Source organism: Nelumbo nucifera, chromosome 3 (genome assembly GCF_055504915.1).
Source record: "Nelumbo nucifera cultivar China Antique chromosome 3, China Antique-T2T, whole genome shotgun sequence".
Taxonomy (NCBI): Eukaryota; Viridiplantae; Streptophyta; class Magnoliopsida; order Proteales; family Nelumbonaceae; genus Nelumbo; species Nelumbo nucifera.
Window position 1 is genome coordinate 64,356,212 of NC_142651.1, and position 27,826 is coordinate 64,384,037.

The 27,826-nt window shown below is 36.4% G+C and overlaps 3 protein-coding genes across 5 annotated transcripts; 1 reads left to right on the forward strand and 2 right to left on the reverse strand.

Moving 5' to 3' along the window:
• Positions 1-364: 364 nt before the first annotated feature.
• Positions 365-3,441, reverse strand: AT-HSFA5 (winged-helix DNA-binding transcription factor family protein). Of its 3 annotated transcripts, XR_016083892.1 has the most exons (4): positions 2,950-3,441; positions 1,129-2,440; positions 712-784; positions 365-562 (listed from the first exon to the last, which is right to left on the reverse strand). XR_016083892.1 is itself a non-coding variant. In XM_010248232.3 (2 exons), the coding sequence occupies exons 1-2, from the start codon at positions 3,178-3,180 to the stop codon at positions 1,199-1,201; spliced, it is 1,473 nt and encodes a 490-aa protein (XP_010246534.1). In that variant the 5' UTR covers positions 3,181-3,440; the 3' UTR covers positions 960-1,198. The 3 variants fall into 3 exon arrangements, 1 of the variants encoding a protein (XP_010246534.1); XR_016083893.1 differs by lacking the exon at positions 712-784; XM_010248232.3 differs by lacking the exons at positions 365-562; positions 712-784 and having other exon boundaries at positions 960-2,440; positions 2,950-3,440.
• Positions 3,442-3,591: 150 nt separating this feature from the next.
• On the forward strand, positions 3,592-18,782 carry LOC104589802 (uncharacterized). The gene is made up of 4 exons (XM_010248236.3): positions 3,592-3,667; positions 3,969-4,267; positions 17,786-18,011; positions 18,104-18,782. Exons 1-4 carry the CDS (start codon positions 3,592-3,594, stop codon positions 18,289-18,291), a joined length of 789 nt encoding a protein of 262 aa, XP_010246538.1. The 3' UTR covers positions 18,292-18,782.
• Positions 18,783-23,685: 4,903 nt separating this feature from the next.
• On the reverse strand, positions 23,686-25,877 carry LOC104589796 (putative glucan endo-1,3-beta-glucosidase A6). The gene is made up of 3 exons (XM_010248231.3): positions 25,447-25,877; positions 24,061-25,365; positions 23,686-23,897 (listed from the first exon to the last, which is right to left on the reverse strand). The coding sequence occupies exons 1-3, from the start codon at positions 25,496-25,498 to the stop codon at positions 23,854-23,856; spliced, it is 1,401 nt and encodes a 466-aa protein (XP_010246533.1). The 5' UTR covers positions 25,499-25,877; the 3' UTR covers positions 23,686-23,853.
• Between the last annotated feature and the right edge of the window lie 1,949 nt (positions 25,878-27,826).

Genomic DNA, 27,826 nt, shown 5'->3' on the forward strand with positions numbered 1-27,826 from the left:
CTTATTAATTATCCATAATTTTCATAAGAAAATTATAAACTTCATGTTGAAATATAGAAAATCAACATATTCCAACATATTCATTACAAGAAAATGAAGAAAGAAAAGAATATTCAAAAATTATAGGGGATGAAACCATATTTCTGTTATAGGAAAAGAAGAAAAGAAAAGGTGGAAGAAGAAGAAGAAGGAAGAAGATATGGAAGAAGAAGAAGAAGAAGGAAGAAGATATGGAAGAAGAAAATGTGTTGACTAGACAACATTTAAGTTCTCCTTACTTATTGGTTCAGGTTTTGAAGTCTTTGAGGGTTCAATACAGCATATAGCAATGTTTGTGTTGATTAAACCCTAACAAATAAGAAAATAATAAAAAAGAAATTAGTATATAAACACACAAAATGAACATTTTAGTTTAATATTGTCTTATAGTTATGTCCACAAAAAAATAAGAATATAAATTTTTTTATAACACACTGAACAAAACTGCTTGGCGATTAGGCGAGGCGAGCCCCCAAGGGCGCCTTGTCACCTTGACAAGTATAGTTTCCACTTAAGAGAAAACCTGCAACAAAAACCAACATTCTGATGACTTTCAGCCATCTGATTCAAACATAGTTTTAAGTGCTCTAAATGAGTTTCAAATGAACTTTTCTCCATCATCGATATTTTCATTGAAACAAAGTATGGGGTCATATTTTAAGCTGATCTTACATCCAGGCAGTCTCCATCATGAGACTTATTGACTGGTATGCTCCAATCATTGCAGTGATATCGGTTCTTTGACCTATGACCCAAGATATTGCAGAAGTAAAATGTCAAATGAATGCTCCATTTGTTTTATTATCCAAACATTTGAAATTTGAAAACTATAGTTCATACCAAAAGAAAACAATTACCTTTTGACCCATGTATTATTGCTTCACCAGCTGAAAACTTAATGGATTCTTCTCATAATGATGGGGATCAAATAAACATAAATCTTATTGATATGAAAGAATGGCCAAGAACTAATGCATTTATATATGGTGCAATATGACAGGTGGCCTCACATCAAATTTAACATAATGAACAGGAAAATATTTCAGATATTAGTAGATACAGGATAGATAACTAGATGTGATATCTTACACATAGTAGCACAATCCCAAGAGAGGTCCTTTATGAATCTTGTCAATGAACTTTTACACAACATGAATTATCAGAGAGTGAGCTGCTCCATATCCTTTCTGTTTCTCCATGACTTGGCATACCCTGGCTTTCTATCTTCCTGATCATCAAATGAGTTTGCCCTGAAACAAGAACTTGCTTCTTCATTGTCAGAAGAGCCTGGCCTTTCAGTCAAAAACTGTTCCCAGAATAAATCATTGACCCGACCCTGGGGAACTGCAGGTCCTTGACTATTAACTGGGGCCTCTTGTGAAGAAGCAGTCACATCATCATTAGAATAATCTCTGTCCTTTGAGACAACTTTAGCATCAGTTTCTTTACCATTGACAATTGACCTCAGTGCACTGGAAGCATTAGCATCCTGGTCCAACTGAGAAACTCTAGCAGAACAATTGCTGCCACTTTCTTGCAGTGCAGAAGATGCAAGTGTTAGATTTAAATGGCACGAGATATGACCATCACCTTCCTCAGTAGAAGTTATACCATGCTGCACGGAATGAAACCTTGAGCTTTCATTTTCTCTCACTTGCCCCAGCATGGGAGCATCCTTTTTCAATGCAAAAGATGTTCCAGTATCAGAAAGCTCTAATCTTTCCGGTGAAAATGAAAGAACTTCTGTTCTGATGCGTCCATCCCTCATGTCACATTCAGATGTTTTCCTCTGTGGACTCCTCCCATCTTCATTGGAACTTTGTGTACTTTGGGAAACCAAATTACTATCTGAAACAGCTGGTGAGAGCTCAAGTTTTAGCTTATTGGAGAAATCCTGGTGAAAAATATGCCCAAATTCAGACTTTGAGTTACTGCTATGGTCATCCATAAGGCTGTCATCTAAAATTTCATGAGAGTAATCAGCAATTGGTATTCGTCTTTTCTTAGTAATTGCTTCAATATCCATACATGATCCAACCATTTGAATAAGATTCTCTACAAAAGTAGGGTTCTGAACTGCCTTGGCCAAGAAGTTCATCATCCTCAGCTGTCTCTGACCCATTTCATGTACCCTGCGCTCTAAATCTTCCAATTGGACCTTTGTCACTGACTGCTGCTGTTTAAATGTGCAGAGGGTATTGTGAAGAGCATCTTTCTCTTGTGAGAGCCTACCAATTTCTTCCTCCAGTGCTGCTCTTTCTGAATCTCCTGAAGAGCCCTGAGGCTGACTATGGCTATGTATAGGCTTCCTGCGGTGGATGTTCTTAAGCAAATGCTTCTGATCCTTTGCAAAATCATCATTGGCAAACTCCCATCTCTCTGGGTCAATCTTTCGAAATCCCTGTAAAGAAGTAAAACCACGATGTTCTCAAATCAACATTAATGATTCATTCCAATTCTGAATTTACTTTCCCAAGATCAAATGCCAGATCAAAACCCAGCATATATACTCATAAAAATACCCAAATCTAACTTAACTATCAAATCCACATCCCATTCAGTCACCAAGCAAGTTACATAAAACTAACAGAAGTGTACAGAAATTTAACTTGATCTGTACAAGTGTCAATTAATACACCACAAGATCTAATTCAAACAACCAAGAGATTAAACCTTGAAAAGAAAATTCCTCAGAGGTTTACTGCAATAAAAGAACAAATCCGGCATGGACTACTGGCAAAATTCCAATTAAAATAGTTCCAACTATCAATTCAAATCTCAATTGCTCCCAAGTCAAAATTCCAATTAAAGCCAAAACACGATATTCAGCTCCAACTCAGAAGCAACAAGTGCTACTGGAAGCAGAGACAGATGCTCAAAAAGAATTACACTACTTTCTCGAAAGCTTACATAGGTGTTGAGTTGCCTGATGAAGCTGGAGAAGTTGTTGTGCTTGAAATAAGTAGGGAGGAGGAGACGAGCAAACTCCGGCGGATTCCAGACGACGAAGCTATTCTTTTTGGAGCTCCAGGAGACGATTTCGTCGGTGGAAGAGTCATCGACCATGTCGTAGGTTTTCAGAAGGAACGGCGCCGGACCTCCACTGGTGCTGCCACCACTGCCAGCCTGTCCTCCTTCCATCGTCTAGGGTTTCGTTCGTTTCAGCTTTCTCTGCGAATCGATCCACTTCTGATTTCTGAACCCTAATTCTGATTGGAAGGTCAGCGTTATCGTGCCTGAGGTTGGTGGGCAAAGAGAGAGAATCCAGGCATTGAACCAACGACGACTTCTGTTGAGTCAATTGACACAAGATAGATTGATCTTCGCGGAGCGGAAGGGACTACTTCGCCATCTTTGCATTAATCTAGGTTTGACATGAAACGCGTCAACATAGAAGGAAGAGCTTACACGTAACGAGAAGTCAAGAACCGGAAGGCCACCTGCACCACACGGTCCACACCTACACCTACTAGTAAAACACGGTGTAAAGAAATAAGTTGAATCCCGCCGCGTGAATTCACAAGGCCACGTGGCATCTATTTAAACAACTGTATGCAACTTGACCGGACCAAATCCAAACTCCGACTGACCAATTCTAATTTTACACAGGTTGAGCTAAAAATTTCCAGTTATCAGTATCTAGGCTCAAAAGATTAATTTTTTAAATTGGACATAATAATAAAATTTTATAAACTATCATTGTGGTTTAGCTAATTGACTAATTCTATTAATATAAAACAAAATGTCGAATTTTTACTCCATTATTCCTCAAATCTTCAAAATAAAATCCAACCAATAAAATCTTTAGCATATACAGAAATTGCAGGATGCAAAATAGAAGCTATGTTTTTATCTAGGTATGCAGATTTGAACCAACTAGAGCACTATAAAGTGACTGAATTGCAGGGAGAAGAATAGGAGCCGATGAGGGGATAGTGGTGAAGACCTTGTCACCTACCGCAATGCCGGTTATAAGAGTTTCGGGGTAAAATGCCACCTACTGCGAGCCATTGGCGAGAAGCCGATTGTTGGGCACACCAATGGTGACATAGATCTTGGTGCAAGTGAGAGCTCAAAGAATGAGAGTCGACGACCCAAGATCATCCTCGGATCTTGTTGCCCTACAGGCCAAAATGCAAGAGCAAGCGGCGAGTTCTATCGCATCAAATTATCTGCCTTCAATAGCGAGAGATCTTCCAACTTTGATCTTCAATTGGAAATCAAAAAGGTATGACTTTTAAGACTTTGTTTGCAAAACGATTGCAGTAATCGTTCAAAAGTGTTTCCTAGTTCCTCTTCATTTGATTTCTCTAATGAGTTTGCCTAATTATCTAATTTAATCATTTGGGTATGTTCTTATCACCGGAAATGGTGATGGTTTTAACGAATTCTCCGACAAAAAAAAAAAAAAAAACATTCTACTTCTTCTTCGTCGACATCATAGAGGCAAATGTGGGCGATCTTGTATGGAACAAAACTAGGGTCGTCAAAGATAAGAGAGAGGGGGAGAGAGAGAGAGAGAGAAGCACAACGAGGGACATAGAGGAGAAGAACAAGATTTCCCATCATTTCTCCCTCCCAATCTCCTTCGCCTCTACAACTTGAACGAGAGGTACTCCCTCTTCAAAAGAAACCGTAAAGGCCTGTTCATTTGCTCTGAAGTCTGACATCTCAAAGTGTAATAATTACATTAAGAGGTATATTAGTATTGGTGAACTTTTCTTTCCTCTTAACTCTGAATGCAGAGATGTTGTTCTGAATTTTGAATTCTAAAAATTATCAAATATCCATTTTGACCCCATATATGAGAGTTTTTGTTTGTCTTTTTGGATGTATCATTGAAAAACAAAAAGTTGTATGATTGCACTTTAAGAGATAAGAGATAAGAGGAAACGAACAACCATTTTTCTCTTAAAGTTCAGATTTCCTCTTAAGAGATAAGAATTAAGAGGAAACGAGCAAGCCCTAAATTTCTACAGACGTTGTCCTCTACCGCAAGCCAGTGCTAGAAGAAGAGGAAGCAAGATTTGAGAATCTCAGTGTTGTTGAAATGAAACTAGAGTAGCACGTTGAAATCGATGTTTGTGATGAAGATGATGACGATGATGACAATGCTTGTGGCATCTCATTTTTCCTCTAACGTTTTCCACTTTCCTCCATTAAAGTGGTTCAACCTCACAACTTTTCTTGATGGCCCTTCTCAGAAAAACCCAAAACAGTTTAATGGGTCCTCCAAAAAACCAACTTTTCTCAGTGGTCCTTCTTAGGCAAAATCTCCCCGAGATGAAGAAATTTCATGAGCAAAATCTCCCCACACCTAAAACACCACCACCACTATCTAGTATTACTTTGAGCTCATGTCAACCCTAAAATGGAATGGAAAAGACCACTAGATGAAGGAGAAGAACAAAGTTGGGGTGCTCCTTTTCACTGACTATGGGCTCTAGAAAGGGAAAACCAAAAAGGGCATTTTCAACCAAAAAAGGGTAAGTTAGGGATTTTTGAAAAAAAATAACAGTCATGTGATGTCACATGTGAATGGGACAATTGTTAGAAACAATAAGGGCGGTGCAAGACAATAGTTAAACTGTAAAGGTATAGTTAGTCGATTAGCTAAATAGAAGGGGTAGTTTAAGAAATTTTCCCTATTATATGCATGCATATATACATAGTTTTTTGGATAAAGCTATATGTGGACCAGAAGGCTGAATGGGTTAATGAGAAATTGACAAAATTAAAAGAGGAGCATGATACAATGGAAAAAACGTACCATGATAGAACAAGTAGAAAAGTTGAGGATTAAATGGATGAATCAACAAGAATCTTTATGGATGCAAAGATCAAAACAATTGTGGTTAAAGTGTGGTGATTCAAATACTATTTTTTTTCCACAAAGTAACCTTATTTAGGAGGTATAGGAACACAATCTCTTGGATTAGGGATGCACAAGGAGAAGGGGTTTCTGGTCATGAAGAAATTTCAAGGAATTTTGTGCAATATTTCAAGTCCTTGTTTCAATCTTAAAGATCAGAGGTTTTTGAAGGATTTCAACAATTGTTTGATTCTATTATAATTGAAAGTAAAAATGAAGCCTTAGTTGCTTTGCCTTCTAAAGAAGAAGTCAGAGGGGTTGTTATGTCACTAGGTGCCTTTAAGTTCCTGGGCCAGATGGAATACCTGCTCTTGTGTATCATTGATTATGGGGTTTGATGGGTGAGGATTTGTATGAGTTTGTTTGTGATTTCTTTATAAACAAAATGTTCCCTAGCAGAATTAATCATATGTTTCTTACTTTGATACCTAAGCATAATAATCCTTCTAAGGTTCAAGATTTCAAGCCAATAAGTCTATGTAATGTGTTCTATAAAATTATAACTAAATTGTTCGCAAACAGACTTAAACCACTTTTGGAAACGTATTTCCCCTTTTCAATCTGCTTTTGTTTCAAGCAAGTTAATACATGATAACATTATTATAGCTTAGGAACTAATCCACTTTATGAAAAATAAAAAGAAAAAAAGAAAAAAACTGGGAGAGGATTAATGGCAATAAAACTTGATATTTCTAAAGCCTATGATTCCATTGAATGAGATTATTTAATGTGTATTTTGAAATCATTAGGGTTCTCAGAAAAGTGGTGTGAGCTAATATGGGTTTGTTTATCCTCTTTAAGAATTTCTGTGCTAGTTAATGGTTCCCCAAAAGGTTTCTTTAAGGGGTATTTAGCAGGGTGATCCCATATCCCCTTACTTATTTGTTTTGGGAATGGAAGGTTTTTCTCGATTGATTGCAAAGGCCAATGATCAAGATAGATATCAAGGGATCAACATTCATAGACATGCTCCCAGTATTTCCCATCTAGTATTTGCGGGTGGTGTTTTGTTGTTTGGTAAGGCAAATAGAGAGGAGCAACTAATTTTATAGAAGTGTTGAAAGATTTCCAAAGAATTTTTGGTTTAGAAATAAATTTTCAAAAATCTAGGATTTGGTTTAGTAAAATACCCTCCCCCAAAAGTGCTAAAATGATTAGAAGACAAATGAAAATATATGAGCTTACAGAGGACTGTAAATACCTAGGAGTTCCCTTACTTTGGAAGAAACAAAAAGCAAAATCTTTACAGTATGTGTTAGATAGAATGATAGCAAAATTAACAAATTGGAATTCGTGGGTTTTGTCCTATGCTAGTAAAAAACTTTAGTGCAATCAATCTTGCAAATAGTCCTTGTGCATTATATGAGTGTGCTCCAATTTCCAAAAAAAAAATCCATAAATGAAATAGACAGAATTCAAAGGGGTTTTTAGTGGAATGAGGGTTCACAAAGAAAGGAGGTTAAATAGGCAAGTTGGGAGAAATTATGTGCTCCAAAAAAATTAGGTGGGTTAGGGTTTAGAAGAGCTGCAATACTGAACAAGGCTTTGATATATAAACTAGCTTGGAGATTTTTGAGTGATAATTAAGGGTGCAAGTCAGGCGGGTTGGACCGGGTTTATGGTTAACTCAAGCCTAACCCAAAAATTTTGGCTTAAGGCCCAGGCCCGGATTAAGCCCGATTTTCCCAACCCGAGCCAGCTCGTACTGTAATTTGATGAACTCGGGTTGGGCTTAGGCTTGGGCCAAGCTTGGGTTGGTCAATGAATGGTTTAATCGTGTTAGGTATGTGCAGATTAGGTTCGAGGAACATTGTAGTGCTATATGCGTCAAAATGGAATCTCTAATAGATGATTGTCTAGATCCAGGAATTTAGGGTTGAAATTTTGTGTGATTGGTCATTTAAGGATTTTGTTTCACGTGATGGAGTTTGATTGGGGATCAAGTATGGTGATGTGGCATAATCAAGACCATCGAAAGATAATCATGTAGATTTAACGGTGGATTTATGGGCATTTGGGCTAATATTTGGTTTCTTAGGGTTTTGGCATGTTTTAAAGTGACTGGCATGGTTTGTTTAGACATCCGAAATATAAGAGATGGGTCAAAGAAGGGATCGAGCAAAAATCGAGTGCTAGCAGTTGCCTCTCTTTGTTAGAGGTAGCGAGCTTCTAAACAACAAAGAAAAAGAAGCACCTATAGGTTTTTGTGAGGGACAAGAGGTTAGGGGAGGAAATTTTGTTGCTAGAATTTCAATCAAGGTCGAAGTTGATATAGTGCAATACCCTTACTAGGAAGTCGTAGTACCATCCCAGGCCTTAGTAGGCAAATACAACTATCACACAAACAATAAAGTGGTGTCATCCCTAAAGAAGTCATTGATTCTTTTATTTCTTCCTTTTTCTTTTTTTTTTTGTTAATAATTTTTATCTCTACTGACTGGCTTTAATAGTTTTGAATTTGACGATTTGAATACTTGTAACTTTGGGAATTTGGGAAACTGAATTTTGAATTTTGTCATTTAATGAATTTAGATATTTAATGAGTCTTAATCTTGATTTTTGGTGATTTGGATATTTGATGATTTAATTTATTTAATTCGATAAATTTGATAATTTCAGCTTTTGATATTTGGTGACCTTAATTTGATAATTTCAAGGTTTGTTTGATGAATTTAATAATTTTGATATTTTACGAATTTGATTTGATAACTTCGAACTTGATAACTTTGATATTTGATGATTTGATGATTTTTTTTATGAATTTTATATTTTAATAATTCAATTTTGATTTTTTGTTATTTGATAACTTAGACGAGTTTGATAACTTTGATATTTGATGATTTGACTTTGACTTTTGATATTTGATATTTGATGCTTTGATGAGTTTGATAATTTTGATAATTGATGATTTGACTGACTTTTGATATTTGATATTTGATGATTTGATTTTGACTTTTGATATTTGATATTTGATGAATTTGACGAATTTGATGGCTTTGATATTTAATGATTTGACTTTTATTTGGTATTTGATGAATTTGATGAATTGATATTTGATATTTGATGAATTTGATAATTTGATTTTGATACTTAATATTTGATTATTTGATGATTTGATAATTTTGATATTTGATGAATTTGATGATTTGATTTTAATATTTGATTTTTGGTGATTTGATATTTAATGAATTTGATAATTTTGATATTTGATTATTTAACAATTTTTTTATGAATTTGATCATTTTGATCTTTGATGATTTTTTTTTATTTTATTAATTGTTATTATTATATTTTTTTTGAAGGATGTTGTGGGTGCATAACCTTAGAAGAGGGGGGAGGTCAAGGTTAACTCTTTCCAATCGTGAGCCCTTACATATCCTTGGTCTAACTTTAGTCCCAGTGTAACTCTGGGGATTAGGAGGTGTATCAAACACTGAAGTAATGTCTCTTATAGAACTAAAGAAGGAGAAGACTTTGCACTCATACAAATAGAGAGAACCTACTAATGATAGGATTCCCCAATCTATTGATAAGCTGGATCCCCCTTTTTCTTCTCTTTTCTTTCCTTTTTTTTCTTTCTTTTTCCTTTTCCCTTTTTTCCCTCAGTGCCCTAATCTAGGTTTTCACTGAGCCTTGGTGTCGCCTAATTGTTGCGCACCGGAGCCATTACTGGTATTCATCTGGGCCGGCAAAATTTGATCTTGCCATGATCTGATGCTTTTACTCAGAGCACCCTTTCGGGTTTTCTCTCTGCTCTTTCAAACTGTGCGATTACTTGTTATTTCTCTCCACTCATTCCTTCTCCCATCATTGCCACAAGGGGATGGGGAGACGCTTTCTTTGTCATCTGATTCCATGTTCCTATTTTTATCTTTGATTAGGGAGATCCTAGTACTAGGACAAATGTGGCTAAAGCTCAAGGGTAAGTGGGTTGCTAACACAACTTGGTTCATGGGTTATCAGGAAGTTGAAATTCTTAAAACCTTCTTAATTTGTCCCTTTGTTTCCTTCTCTCTCTCTCTCTCTTTCTTTTCCTCCATCATCTTCTTTTTTCTCTTTTCTTCTTTTCTTCTTCTTCCTCTTTTTTTTTTTTTCTTTCTTGCTTCTTTTAATTCCTCCTTCTCTTTTTCATTTATTTTGCATTACCTTTGAGGACTGCTAGTATCCAAATATTGGAACATTCAAGGAAAAGGCCATAAGGCTCCACTATCTAACTAGTGAGTTATTATAATTGTATACTGGACAAAAAAGGTAATAGAAAACGGCCAAAGATGGCCTCCCTATATTTCATTGATAAAAAATTGATACATGGAATGGATTACAATTTAAGCATAGTACTTTTTCACTTGATCTAAGTTGACTAGTTCTGGAAGGTCTTTATCATCCATTCTGCTGAGTATTAGTGCTCCTCCAGATAACCTCTTTTTAGCAATGTAAGGGCCTTCATAGGTGGGAGTGAACTTGCCCATTGTCTCTGGCTGATTCGGAATTGTTCTTCTGAGCACTAATTTACCCAGTTGCATGTTTCGGGGCCATACCCTCTTGTTGAATGCACATGTCGTTCGCCTTTGATAGACTTGAGTATAGGCCATAGCTCCCAGCTGTGCTTCATCTAAAAACGTCAACTGCTGATGATGTGCTTGGACCTGATTTGTCTCTAGGATCTTTGACTCTAATATCACACACAAAGATGGCACTTCAATTTCTACTGATAGGATTGCCTCCATGCCATAAGTTTGGTTCCATTATTGATGTGCAAGTTTAGTCATTAAGGCTGCGTTTGGAAGGAGTGTAAATACCAGTTCAGTGCATTATTGCACCCCGGTCCACAAAAGCATGCGTTTGGTAAAAGCACCCTTAAGATTGATGTAAAATTGCAAACTTGTCAAGATTTACATCAACCTGGGGTGAAAAACTACTTGAATTTTTTCAAAGTAAAACTTCACACCCTTCTTTCATCGAGGGAAATAAGCGAGGAGTTTACCCTCATCCACCAGAATGATGTGGTCGAGTAATGGCTATTTTCCCGTTCACAGCGTCTAAGATCTGAGATTCCAAGCATCCGAATGTTTGTTTGAGCGTTCGAGCCTCTAGCTATTTTCCCATTCAAGTCATTGGTGACTTCTACATTCAATCTGAGTGTTTGTGCATCTAAATCTGTGTCAATAGCCAAGAAATAGATGCTGATGTTGATCTACGTTGATCTGAGTTTACCCTCTTTAGTCCACTCATTCTAGTGCTGGTGAAGTTTCTTATTCATTTTTTTCCCATCTGAACTAGTAAAATAGATGTTGGTGCTGATCTTTTTTTTTTTTTTTGTAATTTTTCTCTTGTTCAAAGCTTCTTCAACCTCATCATTTCCAGATCTCCTTCAACATACCCATTTCCAAGACCTTCTTAAACCTTCTGAAAGTAAGAAATAGAATGTTCTCCACCTTTTCAACATTTTCAGATTTGTAGTTCTAATTGACTTGGGCGGTATCTTGTAGTAGCATTTTCAGATCTTTACCTTTGTACAGAGCTATTCAACATTTCCCCTGTATTTTGTATTTGGTTTGAATTTATAACATCCTTAGATATATTCTTAGCTAGTAATATTTTTTTATTTTTTATTTACATTTTTGGTCTGCATAATTTTTTCCCCTCTGGGTGAATTAAATTAGATCATAATCTCTGTACATTTGAATGGTATATGGCTTTGATGATGGTTCATTCTTCTGTTTAACTCATAGATTAGGTGTATTCTCTTTGCTTTTGTTTATATAGTCATTGTATTTCTAAGCTCCATTGCTTTGAGTATTTTGTTCTTCCCTAGAAGATTGTAATTCACCACCTCTGAGTCACTTTCAATTCATAAATCACCACCTCTTTTAGCTTCAGAAAGAGGAACTCAAACTGCTTCACTTTTATGAGAATGTCAAGCAAAAATAAAATTCTAGAGTTTAGTCTGTTCAGCCATTTACTAAAGAAGCTAAATTGGCTTCCTGAGTGAACCCAGATCAGTTAAAACCCACTGCTGGTGTAATTAATCAGGTTTCCAAAGATCTAAGACTTTTTGGGGATTAATTCTAGCAGGATAGCATTTTGGACCATAAATAAGCTGCTCTACTTTTATTTTATTTTTTATTTTTTTATTTTATGTAAATGAGCTAATTAAGGCCAGTATTGGGTATTGTTCATTGCTGGAATTAGGTGCTTTTCTCACTCTGAATGTAACTCACTATTACTGATTTCTCATGTGGAAAGATTTGAGCTCAGTACCTCCTTCATTGTGTAAAAGGAAACCCTTTTGTTGTAGAAAGTGGAATATTCTGCTACTGATACCAATTAGTACAATCCGTTCCATTAATTTCCAATGGAAACAATTTTTTTTCAAGACAAAATGAAAGGCAAGATACAAAGATGATAGGACATGCAGAAAAGTCATATAGACAAGAAAAGAAGGAAGAAAAAGGAAAGGAAAATGATAGGATATGTTTTCAAGAACTGTAATTAGTTAAACCCCAGGTGTATACTCTGTTTCCCTTGCCTAGGTTACATAAATTGAACCAACAACTATTTTTTTATTTCCCTAGAAGAATAATTTATGGAACAGAATTAATCTCCTCAGAAAGGCACATTCAACACCTTGTTGGAACATCCACCTACAAGTCCATTCTTCAGAGAACTTTGGTTTATTCTTTGACTTGAAAAAAGAAAAACTACTTCTTGACAATTTCAATTAGTTGTTCTTGTCTAATGATTAAATCATTCTACAGTTGGAGGTTTGGCATTATCACCAAATTCCTTTCAATGCACGGATTTCTGATTCCCCCTCTAGGTATATGGAAAAGATGAGACCTAAATTACAGGCAAACACCGGAACATGATAGCCATTTCCATATACACGACAAACATCCATAATTCAGACTTAGCTGAGTTGATATAGTTCATCTGATTAGTATATATATGTAATAGTGTTTAAACATTTAGATAAGTATATTCTTAACAAAATTGTATTAACTAACATCACAATATCATTGTGTTTTCCATTAATACCATATTTACTTTTCAAAGAATATATGCATCTTGTAGGGATCTCAAAGTTTCAACTTTAAACTTGATAACAATAACCAAAGAATTTTATTAGTTGTTAAATGGAGAAGGGTAGCAAACACATCAATTATTGATTTGTTACTTGCAATTCAAATTCTGAAATCCTAAATCACAATCCTATCTTAAGATTCTTAACAACAAAGAAATCCTAATAAATTTAGAAAGTTAAATCTTTAGGTTTAAACTATTTAGATTTTAAAAGTATGAGGGGTTCCTAGAGACTTAGATACAAAGCTAAGCACATAAATGGGTAAAAGCCAAAAAGAATTTATAATATTTCAAAAGATTATTAGCTCATTTAATTAGTAAGAAATCACATTATTAACATGAAGATTGTGGCCTTGTATTTCAACTCTTACACCAAGGCTTAGCACTTAGTCTTTATTTATTTGCACTAGTAATGGATGAATTGACTAAACAGATTCAGGAAGTCCCATGGGGCTTGTTGTTTGCTAATGATACAGTCTTAACAGATGAAACATGTTAGTACTTAGTAACAAAAGGTTTTAAAATAAGTAGTACTAAAACAAAAAATATGCCAGTACTTAAGGAGATGAAAATAGTCTTATTCTTACACGTAAATAGGTATATTTTAATTATTGAATCAATTAAAATATTTTTTATAATTAATGAATCGATCCTTATTGCTGATCAAAAAATAAATAAACAGGTTGCAAGCAAGCTTTAACATTAAGATTGGAAAACAAAGGTTAGTTGAGTTATCTATATACACAAGGAAAAAGTTATGGTACTTTTAGGAGTACTATACTTATGTTACACCAAGGATCAAAATATTTATGCTGACCAATACCCAAAATTGGATAGTGTTGTATCAATACAGACCAATACTCAACCTCTTTTTTATTATTTAAACAGACTGAGAGGGATCAGGGAAGCCTTCCCAAGCTATGAAAACCCTCATACCCCTCTTTGTCGATGTATCCATGGGTCTCCATGGCCTTGGATATGGGCATATTGTATCAACATTTTGGTCTTTGTGTTACATTAGAAAATTTGTGCCTTTAAACTTAAAATTATATTTACATATATGCACACATCCATGGCTGCATATTTGAACACATAAATACTTATAAACATAAGAACATACATATTTGTCCAATGTTTATATATAAATAATTGTTTGAAACAAATATTAATATATATAAATATGAAGACTTGTCAAGATTGGATTGGGTCAGGTTCGCCAAGCCTCAACCCTAACTTAACTTGAAGCTAATTCAGGTTCATATTTTTCAACTCTAACCCTAATCTAAACTTCAACTGACCCAGCCCAACCCAACTTTTTCTGGTGTGGTTCAGGCTAACATGGACAAAGATGCACCTTTACCCAGAATTGTAAGCAAGTGACTGAAGCCCAACAAGGCTGCACCCATTTGACCAAAAGACAAACATTCTGCCTGAGAAAATTGTGGACAATAATTATAGATAAGTAAATGAGGTGGAAAATTAAGAACTACCAACTCATCAGTACTTGAACCAGAAGCCTAAAGCCCCTTTAAAATTTGGTCAACTACCTATACTGCCTAGTGGCACAGGTTGATATGTCTGTTAGTATAGTTTCTACCTGTGGTATATGCGACCAAATTGATTAAGAAAACAGCTTATAGGACAACCATATATACTTCAACTTTGAGAACACAAAGTTTTTGGTTCATTAGTTTGAACTTAAGAGTGCAGAAGGTGAAAAGATAAGCACTTACATAAACTACAAATAAATAAGAAAAGTAGAAAATTACATCCAATTCGGGTTGCTTTTCTTTAGATGGAATATCAGAAGGAACCTGAACAATTTCGAGAAAAAAAAATGGAAGATGAGTTCAAAGGAATATTAGATATAAAAACAAAAATATCACAATTTTCACTTCTAAAAATATTTTACATCTAACCTGGTTTAAATTTTGTAGTTTCCCTTTAGCTAAAAGAATCAGTGATAGAAGAAAAAGCATGACAAGGTGCAAACAAAAGCACAAGCTAGTCATGTCAAACTTGGGAAGACAGACATGTGGGTGGAAATCCTAAACATGCTGAACCAGTTACACCACCAACCAATAGATACACTGCACTGGAATATCAGGCTACTAGAGATGCTAGTCTTGTTGGAGAACTAGATTAAACTGATTGAGGCAACCGGGTTACAGATAACTGATGTCCTACAAGCCTCGTGTGAGTTGTGACCAGTTTATTTGTGATTATTTCTTATTCTCGAGATATTTTTTAAGAAATAATTCAAAACAAGTGGCAAACACCTATACTACAACCATTAAGAAGCCTGTTGCTTATGATCAAATGTGCCTTAATAATACTACTACATTTATAGGATCATCCTCTTAATCCTTTTGATCCATAGGTTAAACCAAATTGATGAGGCACAACTGTTTTGAATTTATCACTGAAACAATTTTAAAAATTACGATGTTGACCTAACCCACCTATTTTGTATTTTACACAAAACTTCATGCTGGTTAACCAACCTATCTAAGATCTAGATCCACTTTGAATTACACATCATTCATTCCATCCTAAACCTATTTCTAGAAAAGAACTCCAAGCTAACCCAGGTTACCAAACTAAACACAATATCAATCTAGTTTTGGTTTGTTTTGCTTTGTACAACTCCCAAGCCAGTTAAGCTCTGATGACAATTAGGTAAAGCCATGAAATCTGCCACGATAATGTTTCATGTAATGCATTCTGACAATCCAATAGAGTGATTAATCAAAATATACAGAACTGTTTTTGTTTTTTGAGAAAAGGTAATGTATTATATTAAACTGAACAAAATATACAAAGTCCTGATAAAAAAGGATTTGCACAGGGGAAAACATTTTGAAGCTGATTACACTAAAAGATCTAGATACAATTATACAAAAAGATTCCTGATATAAAAAACAGAACTAAAAGGTATATCCTCTAGTTGTCTATGAATTTCTGCCCAGGAGTAAATTATGCCCCATAAGCCTTTTAAAATTGTATCTACTGTGTTGTGTTTATTTTCAAAAAGTTGCTAAGGTATATCCTCTAGCTGTCTATGAACTACTGCAAGATCTAAAGTTGGGCCACTTCCAATAGATTGGTCATAGAGGATAATATCTTCTTGCTTAGCACTGTAACTCTTTTCAAGGTATTTATAGGCAGCTTCTATATCTGCATAGGTATTCTAATCACTTGGCTACAGAGCATAAAACACTTAATCAGAGGTTTTCCTCAGATAATGTCAATTTACATCAAACATACTACAGAAATATATTTTTTTTTTTTCATTTTCTTCCAATGAGAAAGAATGAAGAGATTCTTTTAAAGAAAAATTAAACCTGAAATTAACCTTCCCAGATGATTGTCCACACCCAGAATAGTCATATCTGCATAAAATTGGAAATGCATTAGAAAACTTCAAAATTCCTCATGGTTCAAGATCCAAAAACAAATTACTGACATGAGGTTAGATTCGTGCAAGATTGGAACCATACCAACAAACGTGGGTTATGGTTGTTAAATGTAATGAAATCTGACTTCAAAATAGCACCTTCACATCAAGTAGCAGACCCCTCATTGAATCAAAACCCATTTTTATATGTAGATAGAAGAATCTAGCTGATTCCCTTGTAACAAATTGGGTTATAAATCCTAACCGTGTAAAACAATCTAGGTCAATGAATTAATTGGCCATATTATGTTGTTTATTCATTCTATCCATGCTTTTCAAGTGGAATATGAATCTGTTGAAATTTGGATTCCCTGTGCATAAACAAGTGGGCTAATGCATAAACAAGATTGTTCATTTTGTCTCTAGTCTCTACAAACTACAATGCCTTTTTTTTATCAGCCCAAAATTTAGGCAGGCTTTTTTTTTATCTACAAACTACAATCCTGTTTCTATCTCTTCCCATTCAGCAAAAAATTCATGCCACCAAATATGTGTATAACCTCTTTAACACCCTTTGGCAGCTTCCAATAGACACCTGCTTTTCAAAAGATTTCTTCAAACTCCAAGATTTTCAGATAGTGACATGCTAGACACCCATGAACACCTGGATAAACCTACATACTTCAAAATGAGCAGCATAGTGGGATTGGATTTATTCATTGTCTTCAAATCACAAAAGTTTCATGGAAGCATGATACCTGAACAATTTAACTGTTCAAATTGTGTTTATCTCCTTGTGGTATATGTAGATGATCCATGTTTTTATGTTTTCATTCGATGACTAGAAATGAGGGCACCACATGATTTTGAATGACGCAAAAGGTTTGTTGTGGTCATATCTGTCATCCTTAGAGTCTACCTCACTATTGTTATGATGGCATGTCACACATTATGTGAGAGCCCAGAGCATAGGGAGGTTAGAAGCATAGGTTTATGAAAAGCATATTTAATAGTGAGAAGTCATGCCTCTCACAAATTAGGATGCTGAGGGGATGCTTTGATTCACTATGCAATTTACTCAGGTTGCATTGAGACCTCAAACCATGCCCCAATTTAAATGTAGAAGAACAAGTAGCAATGTTCCTTCACACAATTGGCCACAATGTAAGGAATAGTACATTCCATGTAAGATTTGGAAGATCGCAAGAGGCAGGGTTGAGGTCATACCCCATGTTGGTTGTACAACCTATTGGAGAGCACATACCCCAGAAATCAGAAATGACCCTCAATTCATGTCATACTTTAAGGTATGTTCAAAGAATGTATATTGATATCAGTTGAACTTCGCCATTCAGTCCATGACCCAATGTGATATAATTTTAGTTGAAGTGTAGGACTGCATAGGTGCTATTGGTGGAACACATATCCCATGCAAGGTTCCTATTGAGGAACAAGCTAGATTCAGTGGAAGGAAGGGGAAAACCACCCAAAATGTGTTGGCTACTATCACCTTTGATTTAAAATTCACCTATGTCTTGGTTGGTTGGGAGGGATCATCCACAGATGTGATAGTCCTATATGATTCTCTACGAAGGAAGGATAAACTCAATGTACCCGAAGGTAATATGCATAAGAAGTTTCTCAACACTTCTTAAATTCCCTCATTTGGTTCATGAATTTGATCTAATTTTCTTTTACTAATCTACATGTAGGAAAGTATTACCTCATAGATGCAAGCTATAGAAACATGCCTAGATTCTTAGCTCATTATCGAGGCACAAGGTACCACCTCAATGAGATTCGAAGTCGGTTACCAGAATCATCAAGAGAAATATTCAACCATAGGCATTTCTCATTGAGAAATGTAGTAGAATGTGGTTTTGGTGTATTGAAAAAGTGATGGGCCATTCTTGATGCCACCCAACACTTCGACTTCATTACACAAGTCAAAATTGTCCTTGCATGTTGTGCCCTCCATAACCACATAATGGGAGTTGATCCAAATGATGCATGGACCCGATTCGTAATTCGAGAGGCGGACTCACATAGGGCTGAGACCGAGGTTGAGGTTAAGGATGATATGCTAGTGGGGGACAACCTAACTCAACGACTCCAAAGGAATGAACTTACAAGGTGGTCATCCTTCAAAGATCAACTTGGCTTGGAAATGTTTAAGGATTGGTAAAGATCCCGATGTTGAGTTTAATGAGTGTATTAGTTTTTTATAATTAAAGCTATGCCTTTATGATTATTGCTAATTTAATGCTCTCTTTGACTAAATGTTGATTCATCTATTTTTTGAATAGTTGATTTTTAGTTTGGTACTATGGCTAATGTGGCAAACATCATCTTTATGCTTTTATTACTAGTAAGAAATGGTCATCATCTTAATTTTTATTGTTGTTATAATCATTATTATTAGCAAATAATTTTCACTTTAATATAAGGTTGATTTATTAAACATTTTACATTTATTTCATGGGATGAAATTGGTTATTAGGAATGGTGTCAGGGAAGGACACTAGAGATTCGTCTGCTAGTCATCTAGCAGATCGACAGTCTGAAAAGAAGGCATTGCCAATATCATGTCCAGTCATATCAAAAGCAGAGCGTGGTTGGCAGGTTTGATGGAATGATGCAATGGATAAGGCCATGATAGCGCTCTTAGCCGAACAAGTTTCCCTTGGCAACAAGGTAGATAAAGGCTTTAAAACATCTGCATACACCCATGTATGCAAGGAAATGACTGATAGGTTTGGGATAGAACTGAAAACTCCCAACATTAAAAGTAAGATGCACACACTAAAACCCATTTACTTGGAATAAAAAAAATTACTTGTTATATCTGGTTTGGATGGAATGAAGCAAGAAACCAAATACAAGCTGACACACAAGTTTGGTAGGAGTACTTGCAAGCAAACCAATGCATTGAGTATTATACTAACTTGTAATGTTATTATTACAAATGACAAGAAATCCCCAACTATAAAAATTTGGCTTATTGAGTGCAGGCTAACCCACTTGCACACTGTGTGAAAGGACGAGTTGATGGAAATGTATGATGAGATACAATTGGTACTTGGGATGATCAACCTAATGGAGATTATGCAATGATAGGAGTTGAGCTAGAAGAAGAGGGGGGTTTGGGTTATAGTGTTGGGGGGGATTCCTTTGATGTTGACGATGATGCTGAGGATGGTGATGCATCCACCCTTATTGCATGCACTGTAAATATCAATGATGACGATGGTAAATCCCATACCAATGTCTCTCCTACAAGTTTCTCATCATCAGGGGCAAAGAAGAGAGCATATGGTACAAAGAATAAATCATTTGAATATTTCGTTGAAGCAATGGACCGAATGAATGAAGGTATTAAACAACTTATAGCAGTCATGACAATGCAAAGTAAAGAGGAGTTTCTTAGCAAATTGTGGACAGAAGTGATGGACTTGGAAGGGTTTGATATCCATGTCCTAGATGCAGTATTCAGGTATCTAGGTGGAAATGAAAGTGAGGCTAACCTATTTCTTGCTAGGCAAAAGCCGTCCCGAGCCCATATGGTATACAACATCTTATCAAAATTACCCAGATTTTGGATGTGTTAGACATACTTTAAGCTTTCTAGACTCTAGGATTAACATCATTACTATCTGATCAACATTCACAAACTATGGTTTATGTCATTTTTTTTCTATAGTTCACACTCATGACATATTTTGATCCTTTATTTGAATTAGAAACATGTTTTGTTGAATGTGAACTTAACTAGCAATTGGTTCTACATAGCTCTAATGCTTATTGCTCTATATGCAAATTCACATACTTTAGTTGATACAACATTTATGATATGGTTACATATGTTTTTTTCCTTTTCTTTATTTTATTTTGTTGATGAAACAAATAGTTAATCAGGTTTTGGATAGGAATAGATTAATGGAGAGGGCTGGTTTGAGGGTTTGGACAAGTCCACTGAAAAAAAAAAGGAAAATAGAATGAAACAAAACAAAATCTTATTAACTTCTCTCTAACTTTCTTACACTCTCAATTTGTTATTTGAATTATATGAATTAACTTCTCTCCAACTCTAGTAGGATAGTATTTAGGCTTTTTAATTGGGTTTAACCCAATAAAATGGCACAATCCATGTTAGAAATCGAGCCAAACTATAATTTCTGGTTTGGTATGAGATACTCTTCAAGCCAAACCAAATCAAACTATGAATAGTGAATACCCCTAAAATGAATGCCTCTTCTTTTTTGAGAGCTGGATATCTCATCTTTGTTTTCTTTTATATCTACTATTAATATCACTTCAATCAGTCTAGAAATAGTGTGTTTGAATCAGGAATTTTATTTGAATCCACCTCACCGTCAGGTATTCATGTCAGATTAGCTACAGGTTTTTCCTTCCTTTAAGAGTAGTATGCTTTTGAATTATAATGGTGAAAGATGTGCATAGATATAAACTTTTCTTTCTTTTGCAAAATGATTTAACACCTTCCCATTGTAACTTAGGCATCCATTAGAATTGGGGTTTAGTTTTGAACCAGCTGATTGAACCAGCTAAGACCTGATCCCTTTAATAGCCTAGGCACCTATAAATTGTTGGGAAAATAAATGTTCTACAAAGGAAATCTAACATACATTTTGGAATGTCAGCTACAAAAGGGAGTTTGGGGGATATTAAATGTCGCTCAGTGACCTCATTAGTTGTATCTTTTTCTTCAAATTGGCCAGTATTGTAATTATCCAATCATTTGACCACTTGGCTCTGTTTTTCTTGCAAAAAAATTTGTTGATATCTTGTTCTACTTGGGTAGTTTTGGTAGGAAAATAGATACTTTTTGTTATCTCCCTATCAGCCTGATTGGAATTTAAGTCATCCTGCACCCATATTTTCCTTGGACTTCTTATTCACTATGTCATTAATTGGAGACTCCTCTACTCCACTCCCTCAAGCTGATTGAAGACTGAAGTGGTATCCATACTCTTGGTTTGCAATACAATTAATTCCAACCCATTTGGTTTGTCCATATAAACTAACTCTTTCATTGTTATTAATTATCAATTACTTTAAGCTAAGCCTCGCTTCTATTGTTCGATTTCATAGTCATTCTCATGAACACCTCTCAACTCTTCACTTTTAACTCAAAGTGCACCAGTCTTTGGCTGCCTTCCTCTAATCAGCCTACCAGAGTCTTGGATTCTCCTTCCACTAGTATGTTTCTCATGTTTAGCCCCTGATACTTTGCAAACGGGACTTGGTTATAGGCAACATCAAACAACACGGTCTGATACTCTGATTAAATGTGTTCCAGATATGCACTTGGCTAATTCCCAACCGAGACCTCACAAAATATGATACAGGAACGGGAGGGTTTAACTGGATTGTGACTTAGGGATGCTTCCACTAAGATTGTTGACTCAAAATCCTGTTGTTTTAAGTATCTTTTATGAATTAAGAATTTAAGATGTATTTAGGCTATATTGGTTAAATTCTGTTGCAAAGTCATTGTTCGAAGAGTGAGTTTTACCTTGAAAGGATTCCTTATTAGAATGAATTTTGGGTGTTGAATTTTAGTGGATTTAAGCCATTTTCTATGGAATTTCAATGAATTTTAGTACATTTTTATGTGGAATTTCAATGAATTTTTATGTGAAATTTCAGTGAATTTTTTCTGTGGAATTTCAATGAATTTCAGTGATATTCAAGTTGGGATATAAGCTGGTCATTGAGCGACACAGGTCATTGGGCCAATGACCAGCTTAATATTTATTAAATGAGAATAAATATTAGGTAAGGGAAGCCTTACTCCTAGATCAGATGTTTACCTCAGACAGCATGTAACTAGTCAAAAGGTCATTTCGTTCCATAGACACACATGTTGGGAGTTAAAAGTAGGTATTGATGCAACATTGGCTCATTGTGGGCTTCATGTGAGAAAGGCAGGTACTTAAACCAACGGTAAATTAACTTTTTACATCAATTAAGTTTCCAAATGGCAGCAAAAGCACACCGATTGTTTTGTATCTTGGGGTGCATTTGGTTGCAATGCAAATGCAAATATGTATACTACATATTTACCCATTTTTTGGTTCATGAATGCAAATACAATTCATATTTTAAACCGTTTTTGCATTCATTTTATTTGTTTGAAATCGGTGCAAAGTGTCGGCCCATCATTAAATGCTCCAATGCCTTAACTTTGGTACAGTAATGCTCTCTTCTCAGAATATAAAAGTGTCAATATATTTTTGCACTGATAATCATTTTTTACGTATCAAACAAATGCTCGCAAACACAAATCGGGGTACATAAATACTCCCATTTGACGTTTGTATCACAAACAAACAGAGCCTTGGTGTCAAACATGAAGAGAGTAAATCAAACATGTAAAACCAAACTGGTTTGCATTTTTCAAAACCGATGAAATGTGAATTTACACCCTACAATTTTGTATTTTTACCCCCTTTCAAACGCAGCCTAATGGTCATCCAGGGAGAGAAGAGACGCCTTAGAGGGTAATGAGACTTATTGAGGAATGTTACGAAGAGTGCAGCCGAAAGGTCCAAAACAACCTTAACATTTTGTATAATCATGACGTTTCGTGAAGCTAACTTTGCAGCGGAACCTTTCACTAATAAGTCATTGTTTTGCCCTCTGAAAATAGTAAAATTATCTTCTAACCCATCATTCTTTATTTTAAAAGTACACAACACTATTTTGTAAAAAATAAACACAAAATTAACCAAATTTATCTAAATAAAGTGGTTTCAGACAAAAATAATATTTTTATTTTCTTTTAATTAAATTTATTAAAATGGACATTATATCATCAAAACTTTTTAACGTCTACTTTTAAATCTTCTTTTATCAGACGCATTTGGTGGGTGATGGCAGCGATGCATAAGCTAATGTCCAGAAGACTGAAGACAATCCCTTTATTCCCTACTTTCCACCCCATCGTGCTTTTCTAAAGCCTGTCCACCAATCTAGAGCTAACGCGAATGGCCTTGTAATGATGGTATTAAAGTCAAGCCTACTCGGACGACCGTTGTAGAGCTTTTTCCAGAATCTAAAGTGAGCAAACAAAAGCAGCTGATCAATGCTTTTAGGGAATGAAAAGCCAGCGTGTGGTTGCACCATAAAAAGGAGGATTGTCTACTGCTTTTTCAACAACTGATAGTCCTTCAACTCCATAGCCGTTGCTTGATAGCAGTAAATATAGCCGTTGTGAGCTGATAGTAATGGGTTTTGGACAGCTATAATAGCCAGATTCAGAGATACATCGTTTTCAAATGGAAACAGCGACCTACGTAATATTATTACAGATTAATTAAAATTTTAGAAAAGAAAATCGGACCGAAGAACAAAATAGTAAAACCCCAGATAAGGAGTTAATTTAGCTAAATTATAAAAACAAGAAAAAAGAAAAGAAAACCATCTTCTCGTTTCTTAATCATCCTGAAAGGGTCACGCTTGGATACTTGCAAGATCCATGACCTACAGAGAAATCGCAATAAAAATAAAAATATCAGAAAAGTCTGAAGGAATTTTGATATGGTGAAGCAAGAAATATAGTACTTTGGTACTTGGAAATATCAAACCGTTAGATTCCGATCTAACGGTTTACGAGGATATATCAAAATCTCATGACGTAGCTTACCTGGGTCCTTGGTTGTTTGAACTGCGAGTCCGTTGAAGTAGCAGGTCCCACCAAACTTTCGAAACTGGGCCCAGTAAGAACTAAAAGCGTAACTCGCGTGCCGAACCAGGGATACCGGTTCGTAGCAGTCGCTCCCGGGCCGGATCTCTTCGCACGTACCGTTGCCTTGACCACACGCGTACTTTATCGCCGACCCCAACGCAGTCCGATTCGCTCCTCTCGCCACCACGCACCATATCTTCCCCTTGTACGGTTCATTGTTCAACGGCGCCGGCAACGGTTTGTAGTCGAATTCCGGCCGTTTTCCGGTCAAATCGACCTCATAAACCGAGGTTCCGTCCGGATTCAGCAATCCCCAGTGCCGTTCAGTTCCCGGTCCACCCTTCTGGTTCTCGTTGTACAACGCGAAAATGAATGTCGGTATTACTACACCTGGTCTGGCCGGAGTTCCGATTGCTGGTTTGGACGTCATTCTCCGGATTAGATTCCGGTTATATGTAGCTGCGTTGAAGATGTTCGCTCCGATTTGGTCGACGTCTCCGGCATTGGGCCACCCTGTTTCAGCGATTACCAGCCGAACGTTCGGGAACCCAAGTTTGGTCATGGCGAAGATAACCGAGTCTAGCATCTGGTCGAGGAGGTTGGTGTAGGTTAAGCCGCTTCGCGGGTCGGTGTAGGTTTGGTTCCCTTTGAAAAGTGCATAGTCGAGATTAATGTTTGTGGTATCGCCGGACCAGGGGAAGTAAGGGTAGGCGTCGAGGAAGAAATAGGATTTGGTCCGGTTCAAGAACTGTAACAGGGGCTTCATCACCGGTATGGAGATATCGGACCGAAACGTTCCGTTCGACGGTGGGAAGGACGATTGAAGGACATCCATGGCAGCTGTAGTCCCAATTTTGATGTTTCTGATGCTATGGATTTTGAGGGAATACTTGAGTCGGCGCATTGCTTGGACGAGATCGTACCATGTTTGGCGATCTTGGTCGGAGTAGAAGCTGAAGATTTCATTGCCGACAAGGAGGTAACGAATCAAGGTTTTGGGGTAGAAAGGAACGACATTGGTTCGAACCCATTCGTTTGCGAGGGACTGGCTCGAAGAAATGTTGGAGATTAATTGATTGGGAACCATGATTGATACATGGATGTTGGTCCCTTCGAGGGCCTTCAGAATATCTGGGTTTGCATCGTAGAGTTTGACGCGACCTGCTTTCAGGGATTTGATGAGCTCGATGGATCGAGACGGTGAAGGGAGGTTGTTGCCCAGCTGACCATAGTTGACACCCATCTTCTTCGAAATCTCTGCATCTGTTAAAAGAAAAACGAAAAGGGGTTAGAGAGGAAGCATAGAGAAACAAAACCCGTGTTCTAGTTTCATCAGAAACTTACTGGTGCAAGCTAGAAGACAGAGGAAGAACAGAGGAAAAAGGGTCGTCGCCATTACTCTGTTTCCAGAGTACTGTTCTTTTCTCTTCTACACAGTGCTCTGTATATACTCGCCAGTGATTAGAAGAGAGTCTTCTTCGTGGGAGGGATTTGATGTTGAAGAGATTGGAAAGCAATGGTGGACTCACAATCTTTGTCGGTGTGATTGTGCTTATAAAAGGGGAGAAGAGAGAAGAACAGAATCCAAGAATCAAAAAGCGCGTGTATATAAGAAATCAGAGAGTATACATAATAAAGGGAGATCGTGAACTACCAGAGAGAGATGAGAGCTTCAGGGTCAAGGGTTTGTTTAAGCTGTGTACAGCATACGCAAGATACATTTATTTACTGTACTCGAAAGAAAGATTGGGTTCTACCCAAAAAAAGAAGAAAAAGATCAGAGGAGCTAGTGGAGACTACTGCTCACATATGGACAAAATAATAAAAAACATGGTGGGCCCCAATGGGTTCGGTTTTCTTCATCATCTTCTCTAGAAAGTGAAAAAAAGACGGAAATCAATCGGGTGATAGGAGATAAGAGATTGCAGATTTCCAAACGATGAACAAGAGACAGGTGGGAAAGAAAAAGGAGCAGAGAGCTCACCCAGATGCTTCCACATCTCTACCCGGGACATGACAACTGCGCATTGCGTCATAATTTATGGGTAGATGTTCCCATTACACGGTGATGGTGCTTGGTGGGTATGAATGTGAGTATATCTTGTGGGTAGCACATCTCGAGTCGAAAAAGAAAGAATAGAGAGAGATGGGGCTACCGTATGAATCGTTTCCGCGCAAGTCTCAAAGGTTCTTCAATTAGGAGATGGGGTTCCTAAAAGGTACTTTTGAAGATTCCTCTTAGATTATAAACTTCGAGCTCCTTTTAGTTATGGGTTCAACTATGGTATGGAAAAGATATGATATCTGAAAAATTTTTGATCAGTCAATTGAAATCATAAAAGTAGTAGCGAATCATGTGTCATTTATCAAAATTCATAATTGGTCAAAATTCTTTCCATATTATATCTTTTGGGCATCATAGATTTTTCTTTAGCTATAAGCATAAAACAAAAAACCTAGTTGGTTTCCATTTTCGAAGGAAAATGGGATTAACTTCTGATGTGGCAATAATTAACCATATAATGATCTAATCACTATTGAACACATGGCACATCGGGGGCAACATCGTCATTCTACATGCCTGGAGTATAGCCCTAGCATTTCATCCCAGCATTTATGGCGAGCTATATTAATACGGACATTACAACCTTGGTTGAGCCCTCTCGCTCATAGTAATACTCAACAACGGAGACATTTAGAAGTATAAATCAGGCCATACTGACTATGGGCCGATACGATTTTGAGCTGGTCTGGTATGACAGATTGCGGGTTGTGCTAATCATAATACGATTATATGGGCCGTGTTGGGCTTGAAATTTTAGGTCCATGAGCCAGTACGTTATGGTATGATCAAGCAGGCCATGTTATCCATGGCTTATGTGCTGGCATGACCCATCACAGCTCATAGATATATTTATATATATTTTATATGTATAATATATAATATTTATATATACTATATTATATTATATATATTAATATATATAATTTTATTTTCAATTTTATTATATTATTGTATATATATAAATAATTGTATACATCAAAATTCATATAAAAATAAAAATTTAAGATATTTTCTAATTTTTTGTATATGTTTTTTAATTTATGTTAAAATTTTCATTATTTTTTCAAAAATTTTAAAAAGCATGGCTTGGCCTGGTCTTCAGCTTGGCCTAGCCCAAGGCTCAACCCACGAACCAGCCTAGCCTGTGGCACGGCATGGGCCCACATGAGTTCAGGTCGTGGGCTGTGTTGGGCCAACCCCCCAAAATATCTTAGGGGAGGGAAGCATAGCCCAACTCGGCTCGTAGGTCAACACAGCACGGCCTGCACTTTGCACTGGCCACATACGGGCTGTGTTAATCATGTCGTACTGGCCTAACACGACCCGATTTACACCTCTTCAGGACACTAATGGTTTCAACCTTTATTATGCTTCGACGTGACCAGAGTAACACTCAACCACGTGGACACTAATGGTTTCGACCTACATTATGCTCTTACATGAGAAGCTGTTACAATTTACAAAGAGCCCATAACATAGCCATTAAGAAGTCCTCACCTATAAATAAGGGCCACGAGCTATAAGCAACTCTCTTATGTACTCTTGATTCCTTTACTACTCTTGCTCTCCCTTCACCTTGGCACCTCGACTCTCCGTGACCACAGTTAACTTAATCATCGGAGTCTCGCCCCATGGGATTACACCCCAAGGTCTTTGGTG